Source organism: Bufo gargarizans, chromosome 2, assembly GCF_014858855.1.
Source record: "Bufo gargarizans isolate SCDJY-AF-19 chromosome 2, ASM1485885v1, whole genome shotgun sequence".
NCBI lineage: Eukaryota > Metazoa > Chordata > Amphibia > Anura > Bufonidae > Bufo > Bufo gargarizans.
The window spans coordinates 478,312,482-478,325,031 of NC_058081.1; the positions used below are offsets into that span (position 1 = coordinate 478,312,482).

The window sequence follows — 12,550 nt, forward strand, 5'->3', positions numbered from 1 at the left end:
TTTTTTTTTACTGTGGGAGCAGTGAGACTATGGATTTCTCTGCCAGCAGGGATTTTGATAGATGGTTCATTGAACAAGTTCAAGAGCAGCTTGGCTGCCTTTCTTGAAAATAATACCACTAGTAATCGGTATTAGATTTCTGGAGATTGTAATGTTTATCTAGGGATTTATTCTGATTGCCAGATTTGGAGCAGAGATAAATTTTCCTGTAATATAGGGCAGTTGCCATCGCCTTTTTTTTTTGCCCTCCCCTGGATAAACATAGTAAAGTTATAGGTTGGACTAGATGGGCCTGTGTATCAACTATGTAGGTGTACGCAAATCCCACCGATGATCTTTATTGTTTTTCGCCAGTCTGGCTGTCCCTCAAAGTCTACTTTACGATGAAACATGTCACAGGTATGTTGGATATCTACATGCACAAACCTTTGTTCACCAGTATGTATATGTATGGCCTGTTGCAGGTCTGATTCATGAATTATGTGGGCACAAATGCCATGAATTCATTTAGATGGGTTCCTTCATCATTACAACACTTTTATATCAAAAGACCCAACTCTTTCTTGGACCTAGGCCTATCAGATATACTAAATGTAGGTAAGAGCTGGTTAAAAGTTGCTTTGAACAGATGGAAGTAATACCTATAGACCAGAATTCAACTCACAACAGAAAGCCATGTGCAGACATTGAGACAGCAATGAATTCTAGGATAATTCAACTCTGAAGTCAACTGAATTGTGAATGGGGATCAAACACCCAGTACCCATTTTGATTCTGGCTCCAGTGCAAGCTGCTGCTGAAAACAGTTAATTGGTGTGGGTGCTGGATCTTGGACCCCCACCGATCTGATATTGCTAACGTATCTGACGAGTAGGTCAATATCTAAAATCTGTAAAACGCCACTGTATGCCAAAATTGCACCCGAATTTTGGGGAATTCAGAAGACTGTCTAAATCTTAGACATGGCTGGTAACTCTGCTCTATAATTTTGTTAAAGTTACTGACATGGCATGAGGATTGTTGTTTTGGTGCCCATGTGTCCTGCTCTGCCCGCTTAGGTCCTGCAATGTATTGGAAAGAAAAAAGCAGTTCCTCCACCGTTTTACAGGTTTTGTCCCTACAGCGTTCCCTTTGTGGAAAACTGACCTGTACCCTTCATTCTCCGGGTCAGTATAATTACAACAATACCACATATGTATAGGTTTTATATGTCGAAAAACTGTAAAAATAAATTTTAAACTTTTTAATATTTACTTTTTTATAGTTATGGCTACAGAGCTGTGTGAGAGCTCATTTCTTTGCTGGATGATCTGTAGTTTTTTTTAATACCATTTTGGAGTGTATGTGACTTTTTAATCACATTTTATTACATTTTTTGGGGTAAGAGAAGCGATGAAAAAATGGTGAATCGGCCATTTTCATACTTTTTTACTGTTATGCTTTTTTGCCATATTGGAAAAATATTTTTATATTTTAATAGTACAGGCGTTTTTGAATGCAGTGATGCCCATGATATTTACTATTATTATTTTTTTATTCTAATGAAAGGGGGTAATTAAATTTTTCTTTTACTTTTTATGTTTTTTTAGCCAGTACAGGAGGCTACCACATTCACAATTTATTTTTTTTATTCAATATTACCATACTTAATGCATCAGCATGGTAATATGTGAATTGCTGATTTCTTATGTTGGCCTGCCACCTGCTGGCCAGCATAGAATTGCAGCTCTAATAAGCTGGATCTCTTCAGCGATACCCAGCTTATTAAAATTGCTGGAATCCCCATTGGCTGCATGGGGATGCCAATGTTAACCCAGAAGGGCAGGCTTCCAGGTTTTCACTCTTTAGATGCCGTGATCACACTTGAAGGCTCTAATGACCACAATCAGCATTATTGCTGTTCGTGGTCATAAGCCACGGGCTTCTCCTGTTTGGAACAGCAGAGACCCGCTGGCCATAGCGTCCGCTGCTCGTGCAACGGGTGCCATGTTTACACATCGATACATGTACGAGGCTGGTAGCGAAAGGGTTAAAGAGAATCGGTCACCTGTTTCATGCTACTTATCTGACAGAGACCCTGATTAAAATACAAGGTAAGGGCCCATTCACACAACCTTATTTATGGCTCTGCATCTGTTCCACAATTTTGCGGAACAGATGCGGTCATTTCAGTGGGGCCGCAAAAGATGGGAGGAGCAGGCCTTCATTTGAATGGGAGAGGCATATCGGAATTTGCATATCGGAATAATGTTTTTTTTTAGGGGGGGCAAAGATTGATGTGTCTACAAAAAGGTACGTCTGGGATACAGTAATTGTCATCTACAGGGAAGTAGAAGTGATTTATAATGGAAAGAAGTGGTGACAGACTCTCTTTAAAACTACAATGTTAACTCTACTACATCTGCTACTGTCTTATAGTGAGTGAAGCAAATTGTTATATGTTGCTTTAAGATTCTGAAATTTTATTTTAGGACTCGTTGTTTGAAAAAGGACAAAAAATCCAATGTGCATCTGACAAAGAAAAGTACCTTAATGATGAAGGGTCATTTCTGGAGAAATATATACATGGTAGAGAAAAAACAGATAAGACTGTACAGTTTCTTCAGGATTTGGCAAGAATTAGACTGGCACTTAACAAAGCGGCAGAATTGTTTTCTGTCAAATCCAAAGGTAAATTGTAAATGTGATAAACCTGGGTAAAAAGCCACATTATTCAACCATGTATTCTAAAAGGAATGTCTGCCTAATTTTAGTGCTAAATAGGCACTATCCCGAGAAAGAAGTTTCTATTGCATCAGCATTGCAAGCTTGCAAAACAGAGTCAGATTTTTTTATCCCATCTGCACCAGAAAACCGGTGCCAATAAAGTTATGAAGTGTGGTGCACTGTCTGCGCAAAATTTTTAGGCATCGCGCACCACAATTCAAAGTAGCAAGTGGTGTGGGGCCTGCTTAGGCAGCCTATCACATTTGTCATAAGGTACACAAGGAAATTGAAATAGACTATTGCAAAAATCTACACCAGCTCCCTTGGCTGTGTAGGTCACCGTTTTGGGGAATGTATTTGTGGAGGTGTGTCACAAATATTAAGAGGAGCATGCGCCCCCTGAATAAATAATGATGTCCCCTGTGTCCCTTGAATAAAAAATAATGCACCCTCTGCCACTTGAATACATAGCAATGTACCCTGTGCGCCCTGAATAAATAATAATGTCCCCTGTGCCCCCTGAATTAATAATAGTTCTTCTTGTTCCCCCCTGAATAAATAATAAGTTCCCCTGTTCCCTCTGAATAAATGCCCCCTGAATAAATATCAATGCACCCGGTGCGTCATGAATAAATAATAAGGCCCACTTGTACCCCACAGAAAATGGCTGCCAGGAGAAAAAACTCACCCAACCTTGATCCCCTGATAAACTTTTAAAGTCCTTTTTGCACAGCTGGCAACCCGGCGCAGGTAGTGCGATGCAGTGACTTAAAGAGGTTATCCAACCTCTAAAATGCCTCCCCTACTGCCCGGGCCCCTCACACATATTGTGCTTACCTTGCTCCCTGGCTCCCGCATCGCTTCTGTTGCCCCCACATGGCCATCGCTGCATCTCCCCATTGCACTGATGAAAACAGCTGGTGACCGGTGGAGCTGCCAATAGCAGGTCACAATGGGGACAAGGCTCCCTAGCATTGCGGTAGATCCTCGGAAGGCTCGTCCACTTCACCGACCTGCTATTGGCTGCCCCCTTGTCACCAAATGTTTTCATCCACACACAATGGGGAGATGAAGTTACGGCCATGCGGGCGACAGAAGCAACGCGGGAGCAAGGTAAGTACAATCAGTGTGAGGTGAGGTGCCCGGGCAGTAGGGGAGGCATTTTAGGGGTTGGATAACCCCTTATTCGTATTGCCTTACCTGGGACACTAATGTCCTGTGTGTGCTCCGTTGTCCTGTAGGCTGCAGGCTTAAAGTGGCCTGCAACCTACAAGACAGAAAATGGTAGAGCAGGGTGGCTATGGATTTATGCTGTACCACTGGCCTCAACTGTATAAGCATCCTGCACTGATACAGTTAAGAGTGGTGGGCCTCATCATGCCAGTGGACCTGGAGCTGCTGTCGCTCCTGTGCACCCCTGCTAGCTATGCAAAAGAGAGACCAAGAAATAGAGGCCAGCAGGAAGCGTCATAACAGGAGTAGTGGAGGAACTTGAGGTGAGTATAACCTCTCTTGTGTTTATGTGACATTTTGGCCTTTTTATTGCGTTTTTTTTTTTTTTTAACAACTTTCTGTGTGGAAACCCCCTTTAAATCAGGAAATGAAGCATAAATTATATTATAAAGTTACATAACATTTTATTGTAAAATTATTAAACTTTACTGATACGAAACCAAACCAAACACTATAGCTGCAAATACAAATGTTTGGAGCCTGTGAGCATGAAAATGCAGTGGAATCTGCAGGCAGCATGTATAGAGGAGAAGGAGCTGAACAGATAGATTTCTAGTTTTTTAGGAAATTATTCTGCAAAACTTGTAATTTATTCATTTCTATATCTGCATTCTGAAACTTAGAAGTCATGTGGGAAACCCTATCAAGGGCTGACCGCTATCTCTGTGTTCACACTCATACAGAAATAACTGTCAGTCATTGATAAGCCCGCCCACATGACTCCTAAGCCCAAAATGAGCACAGCTATAAATGAATAAATTACAAGTGTTGCTGAAATATTTCCCACAAAACTATGTCAGTCTAATCAGATCCTTTTGCTCTTTAAAGGGGTTGTGCGGTGCTAATATATCGCTGATCTATCCTCAGGATAGATAATCAAAATCATATCGACAGGGGTCCAACTCCCAGGACCCCCAAAAATCAGTTGTTTGAAGAAGCTGCATAAAAAAAAGCACAAAAAATGCACCAAAACCACAACAAATAGTGCAGATTTATGTGCAGTTTGTTGTGCGGTTTTTGTGCAGATTTCTGTACACAAATACATCACGTGCAGATACCCAAACCATGAAGAGGCTGCAGTGCTTGCATGAGTGCTGCACCCTCTTCAAAGAGCTGACCAGCAAGAGTCCCAGCAGTTGGACCCCCGCCAATCAGATATTAATGACCTATCCTGAGGATACATCATCAGTATAATAGAACTGCACAACCCCTCTGCTGCATGTAGATTCCACCTCATTTACATGGTGACGGGTTTTGTTAAATATTACAAAAATGTCTACGTGTCTTTTATTACATTTGTAGTAATAAGAATCTGGAACATTATTTCTTCAGGATTATGATTTGTTTGGCTGCTTTATGCTCTTTCCATCTGCAAAAGTGTGGTTGTTTATAGATTATTGTACATATTACATTAGCCTAAAGGTTGATTCTTCCTTTTTTTGTGTTTCAGGAGGTGCCAATGAGCATTACTTGCAGTGTGTTAAAACGTTTTGCTCGTCTGGCAATGACTGGTATAGAATTTATTTAATTCGAAAGCTAGCAAATTTGGATGGTATAGACTCTGTCCAAAGGCATTTTAAAGATCCGGACTTTAAGTGGCTTTTCCCTAAAGTAATGCTACAGAATAAGGTATATCTATCTATCCCATATCTATCTATCTAATCTATCTATTGTAGCATGCAAATATATGGGCACCCCTGGTCAAAATTCGGAGGACTCTACTCCTGCAACCGTACTGTCTTTCTTATGGAGATGTACTGTATAAGTCTGTATAATTGCTGTAAACAGAAAATGATATAAGGTTTTAATTCAGTTTTTTTTTAAGTTTTTTTATTTATAATTTTAGTTGCATTCAAATTTTGGTTGTTAAGATGACTATTGTATAAGGGACTTTCCAGACTGAATATGGGTGAAAATGAGAAATCCCATATGCTTTCCTTTTCTTTACCCCTCTGCTCTCATGGTTTCTTGGTTAACTGCCCCCACCCCTTCCAGGCCAGTCTTTGTAAACTCTGCTACGGAGGTGACATGTTGACATCAGTATCACTACTGCACCATGTCAAGATAAGGGTACTTTCACACTAGCGTTTTTCTAGGACCTAGACCTAGGACCCCAGCACTGCAAGGCACCAATGCTAACTACTGAGCCAGAAATTAGTCTGCTTGGACCAGGAAAAGTTTGCCATCATTCTGTAACCCCACCTCCAGGTCCCACCTGTTTGCAGTGTGATGCCCAGCATGATATGCTAGGATGATGCACAAATGCTGACAATAATATACATTACTCTTTTGATGAGATATACAAACCGGATTCCAAAAAAGTTGGGACACTATACAAATCGTGAATAAAAACTGAATGCAATGATGTGGAGGTGCCAACTTCTAATATTTTATTCAGAATAGAACATAAATCACGGAACAAAAGTTTAAACTGAGAAAATGTACTATTTTAAGGGAAAAATATGTTGAATCAGAATTTCATGGTGTCAACAAATCCCAAAAAAGTTGGGACAAGGCCATTTTCACCACTGTGTGGCATCTCCCCTTCTTCTTACAACACTCAACAGACGTCTGGGGACCGAGGAGACCAGTTTCTCAAGTTTAGAAATAAATATGCTCTCCCATTCTTGTCTAATACAGGCCTCTAACTGTTCAATCGTCTTGGGCCTTCTTTGTTGCACCTTCCTCTTTATGATGCGCCAAATGTTCTCTATAGGTGAAAGATCTGGACTGCAGACTGGCCATTTCAGTACCCGGATCCTTCTCCTACGCAGCCATGATGTTGTGATTGATGCAGAATGTGGTCTGTGGTCTTGTTGAAAAATGCAGGGTCTTCCCTGAAAGAGATGACGTCTGGATGGGAGCATATGTTGTTCTAGAACCTGAATATATTTTTCTGCATTGATAGTGCCTTTCCAGACATGCAAGCTGCCCATGCCACACACACTCATGCAACCCCATACCATCAGAGATGCAGGCTTCTGAACTGAGCGTTGATAACAACTTGGCTTGTCCTTGTCCTCTTTGGTCCGGATGACATGGCGTCCCAGATTTCCAAAAGGAACTTTGAATCGTGACTCGTCGGACCACAGAACAGTCTTCCATTTTGCCACACTCCATTTTAAATGATCCCTGGCCCAGTGAAAACGCCTGAGCTTGTGGATCTTGCTTAGAAATTGCTTCTACTTTGCACTGTAGAGTTTCAGCTGGCAACGGCGGATGGCACGGTGGATTGTGTTCACTGACAATGGTTTCTGGAAGTATTCCTGAGCCCATTCTGTGATTTCCTTTACAGTAGCATTCCTGTTTGTGGTGCAGTGTCGTTTAAGGGCCCGGAGATCACGGGCATCCAGTATGGTTTTACGGCCTTGACCCTTACGCACAGAGATTGTTCCAGATTCTCTGAATCTTCGGATGATGTTATGCACAGTTGATGATGATAGATGCAAAGTCTTTGCAATTTTTCGCTGGGTAACACCTTTCTGATATTGCTCCACTATCTTTCTGCGCAACATTGTGGGAATTGGTGATCCTCTACCCATCTTGGCTTCTGAGAGACACTGCCACTCTGAGAAGCTCTTTTAATACCCAATCATGTTGCCAATTGACCTAATTAGTGTGAATTGGTCTTCCAGCTCTTCGTTATGCTCAAATTTATTTTTTCCAGCCTCTTATTGCTACTTGTCCCAACTTTTTGGGGATTTGTTGACACCGTGAAAATTTTAATCAACGTATTTTTCCTTTAAAATGATACATTTACTCGGATTAAACGTTTGATCTGTCATCTACGTTCTATTACAAATAAAATATTGACATTTGCCATCTCCACATCATTGCATTCAGTTTTTATTCACAATTTGTTTAGTGTCCCAACTTTTTTGGAATCCGGTTTGTGTATATATATATATATATATATGTATATATATTATTATTATTTTTTTGCAGGAGTCTCAAAGTCAAATTGATCAATTCATGGTGTGGGGCAACAGCTACAAAGTTCTAAGAGATGGTATTGGTAGAGCGATGATGGAGGGCAAAGAAGAAAGGATCGTAAAAGCCATAGAGGTAACCAATAACTGCATGTTATGACTAATTACTTACTCATGAAAATTTTTTATTTTCTACAATACACCTCCTTTTGTTCCACCTTTGTTAAAGAGGACCTTTCACCACTCCTGACATGCCTGTTTTAATAGCTTCATGCATTCCCCTGTGTTATTTCTAGAAGTTATGAAAGAATTGCTAGCAGTCTGCAGTAAGGGTACAGAGGGGAGGTAACAAGTTGGGGGGGGGGGGTGTACCTGCACAGTCTCACCCTATCCAATCAGTGCTGCCATTTTCAGACTGTGCAGGTACACACACCAACTTGTTACCACCTCTCTGTACCCTTACTGTAGACCTCTAGTAATTAATTCATAACTTCCAATATAAATAATAAAGTAATGGCACAAAACAGAGCCGTAAGAATAGATGCACCAGAATTGTTATTACATGGGGAATGCAGCTATTAAAACAGGCATGTCAGAAGAGGTGAAAGGTCCTCTTTAACCCCATAACAGTCACAATAAATGTAGTCTTTCACCATGAAATTCATTGTTAAAGAAGGCACAATGCCTTGTAGGACTAGCTCATATGAATGTAATGATACCTTTCAATAAGCCATCTGTTGCTTTATTCTGGAGAGTAAGTACTTTGAATCCATTTGCAAATGAGTAGTTATGTGTACCGAGGTCAGGTCCAAGCCACTCTGCGCCCTTTCTCCTTCTGTTTCCTTTGCCAGCTCTTCCTGCACAGTCATCTGGCCTAGCCCAGACCTGTCAAACAAGAAGTAGAGGGAGAGGCTAGCAGCAGAAGCAGGAGGAGCATGGGCACACAGAGAGGCTTGGGTCCATCCTCTGTGTGCTTAACTGCATATTTACAAGTACTTTTTCTCCAGAATGAATCTGTGGATCAGAAATTGAAAGGTATCATTACATTCATCTGAGCTAGTCCTACAAGGTAATGTGCTGGGTTTAACAATGAATTTCCTGGTGATACATTCCCTATCACCCTTTGCCTGCCAAGGACTTAGCTGCAGCTCTCACTCACAACCTGATTTCAAAAGGCTGTATCTCTGGTTCTATGGTAGCTAGTATCTATGTACCTAAGCTGTGCAGCCTGAGAATAGCAGATTAAAACAGCCACCCATTCAGCTCGCTGTGATCTTTGCAAATTCGCGGCGCCATCCGGAGCAGGGGAGGTAAGTTGATTTATTGTTTTTGTCTGAATGGGGGTCTTAACATTGGGCTCTTATCTGAGTGTCTGAAGAGGGGTCTTATTAACATGCCAGTCTGATCTGAGGTCTGAATGGGGGTCTTAACATTAGGGGTCTGATCTGAGTGTCTGAATAGGGGTCTTGTTAACATGTCAGTCTGATCTGAGGTCTGAATGGAGTCTTAACATTAGGGGTCTGATCTTAGTGTCTGAATAGGGTTCTTATTAAAATGGGGGTCTGATCTGAAGTCTGGTGGTCTTATTAACATTGGGAGTCCGGTCTGAGATCTAATTGGGGGTCTTATTAACATTGAGGGTCTGATTTGAGGTCCAATTGGGGGGTCTCATTAACACTGTGGGTCTGATTAACATTGGACTTCCTATTGGGTCTCTGAGCTTAGGTCTGAAAAAAAATTATCTTATTTTTCTCCTCTAAAACCTAGGTGCATCTTATGGGGAGGTGCTTCTTATAGGGCAAAATATATGGTAGATCCTCATCTCCCTGTACATGACCCTAGGGGAAGATTACATGGACTTCTGTGAATGTTATCCATTCCCCTTCCCATCATAGACCATCCTTTGATTGTCACATATTGGGGTCGGGATCTGTTTATTCCAGAAAAGCAGTGAGAAGATGAGTGCCTCATGTGATCACCTCTCTGCACCTAATTAGGTTGTTGATGCCTTGAACCAAACATTTAGCAACTTTCCATATCACAGCACCAAATAAGTTGCACCAGATACACAAATATCAATAAAGTTTACATCTTACACTGTAGCTATCCTGTCCATACTGACCACTTTTCTAGTGATACCAGTTAAACACTACAGTAATAGTTATACCAATTATCACTAGTGAGGAATATCTAATGTATTTCTGACAGAAGACAAAGATTGTTAGCAATCAGAAAAGACTTTCACTTACTGACTGTCACTATAAATCATTTTTACTTACCGTAGTTTTACAAGACAAACCAGTATTCGGCCACTTTTCAGAAGGCTGTAATACAGGGCTTTTTTGTGTCCATATCTTGGATGCATCCCCCCGACCTCTCAAGAGAACCAGAGTTATGGCGCTCTAACTTATTTTCCAATGAACCCTAGGAGGTTCAGGTTTTGTTTGACATTGAATGTAGACATGTGTTGTTTGATTTATATACATCTTTAAAGAGGACCTTTCATCTGGCAAAAAAATGTGCACTAAGTATCATGATCTGTACAGCGGCGCCCAGGGATCTCACTGCACTTACAATTATCCCAGGGCGCCGCTCTGTTCTCCTGCTATGTCCCCCGGTATGTTCGGTCGCTGGGTTATAGCAGGCGGAGACTTAGGGGACTTGGTTATAGTAGGAGGAAACTGCCCTTGTTCTCCTTGGCGTCTACTTCTCCCATGCTGTAGCGCTGGCCAATCGCAGCGCAGAGCTCACAGCCTGGGAGGTTCTTTTCTCCCAGGCTGTGAGCTCTGCGCTGCAATTGGCCAGCGCTACAGCCTAGGACAGGGATCAGCAACCTGCGGCTCTCCAGCTGTTGTGAAACTACAATTCCCAGCATGCTCCATTCATTTCTATGAGAGTTCTTAGAAGAGCAGAGCAAGTATGCATACTGGGAGTTGTAGTTTCACAACAGCTGGAGAGCCGGAGGTTGCCTACCCCTGGCCTAGGAGAAGGAGACGCCCAGGAGAACCAGGGCATTCTCCTCCTACTATAACCAAGTGACCAAACATACCGGAGGGCATAGCAGGAGAACGGAGCGGCGCCCAGGGATAATAGCAAGTGCAGTGAGATCCCTGGGCACCGCTGTACCGATCATGACACTTAGTTCACAATTTTGTCAGATGAAAGGGCCTCTTTAAATAATTTGCAGTGTATATTTGCATTAAGACTCTGTAAGGCTATACATTTTAGTTGCATTTTGCTGATAAACACTGCTACAAAGTTGCATGAAGGTGGTTGTATACATTAATTATTAAAGGGCATCTGTCAGCAGATTTGTACCTATGTAACTGGCTGACCTGTTGCATGTGCGCTTGGCAGCTTAAGGCATCTGTGTTGGTCCCATGTTCATATGTGCCCACATTGCTGAGAGAAATGATGTTTTACTATATACAAATCAGCCTCTGAGAGCAATGGGGGCGTTGCCATTACTCCTAGTGGATCAGCTCTCTCTACAACTGCTGCGCCCTCTACCCTTTGATTGACAGGGCCAGGTGTGATGACATTTTTACTGCCTGGTCCTATCAATTAAAGTGCAGAGAGAGCTGATCCACTTGGTGGAAGTCCTCCTCTGGGTACTCCCACAAAATAACACTCCAGTGAGCACTGTGCCACCTTCCTCGTCTACGATTGTGATGGCTGTGCCGTGTGTTGCAGCTCAGTCCCATTTACTGGAATAAGACTGAGCCGCTTAGAGCTGTAATAGCAGGAACAGCCACTACTAAAAGTATGGAGCTGTGTCTGGTAACCAGTGAAGGGGACATGGCCCTCACTGGAGTGCTACAGCTTCTGTAATCAGCTGATCAGCATACCCCTACAGAACTGCTTTAAGTTGTAACCTGGTTGCGAGAAGCACTAGTCACATTACACTGCTTCTTATACTCAGTTCCCACAGCCTGCGCTCTCATACGAGAAACTGTATAAATCCTCACAGAAGGACTCAAAACACTCTAAAATGTTCTTTTTATTTATTTTATTATTGTATATAATATGTAATTAAATATGTTAAACCTTTAGCGCTGGCCTTGGTCTTTAAAGAAGGCGTCCGCTTCTGAGCGGAGCGGGAGCCATAGCCATGGGGTGCCTGGTGTTTCATACAGCAGACACCCGCAGATAATGCTTAACCACGGCATCTAAGCACTGTAAATACCGGAAGCACGCGCTTCCGGTAATGCTCCGGATCCTCCGTGTGGCGATCGGAGGAGCCGGAGCTTGTGTGCAGCAGCCCTTGTCATAGTGAATGACAGGAGGCTGCTGCTCAGTATTTCCTATGGAGCCCTTGCCTGTAGCAGCTCTCCATAGTAAACTAGTAAATTTCTCATAGACTTCAATTCTATGAGAATAGCAATCTAATGATTGCTTGTTATAGTTCCCTTGTTATAGTTCCCTAAAAAAAAAAGTGTAAAAAATAAATAAAGTTTATAAAAATAAAAAATCTAAAAATTCTAATCATCCCCCTTTCCCCAAAATTTTAAAAAATACACATTATGTATAAAGCCATGTGCGATGTCCATTTTTGGTTGCTTCATTTCCTACACAAAAGTTAAATAAAAAGTAATAAAAAAGTTGTACACATCCAGTAATGGTATCAATGAAAGTACAGATTGCCCCGCAAAAAATGAGCCCCCACACAGCTCCGTACACAT

At 41.8% G+C, this 12,550-nt stretch overlaps 1 protein-coding gene across 1 annotated transcript in view; it reads left to right on the plus strand.

The window, feature by feature from the left end:
- The window catches only part of RNF213 (ring finger protein 213), a 355,180-nt gene that overhangs the window by 307,980 nt on the left and 34,650 nt on the right, over positions 1–12,550 (plus strand). The window contains 3 exon segments of the mRNA XM_044281121.1: positions 2,472–2,670; positions 5,390–5,568; positions 7,885–8,004. Coding sequence (XP_044137056.1) covers positions 2,472–2,670; positions 5,390–5,568; positions 7,885–8,004 — 498 coding nt within the window.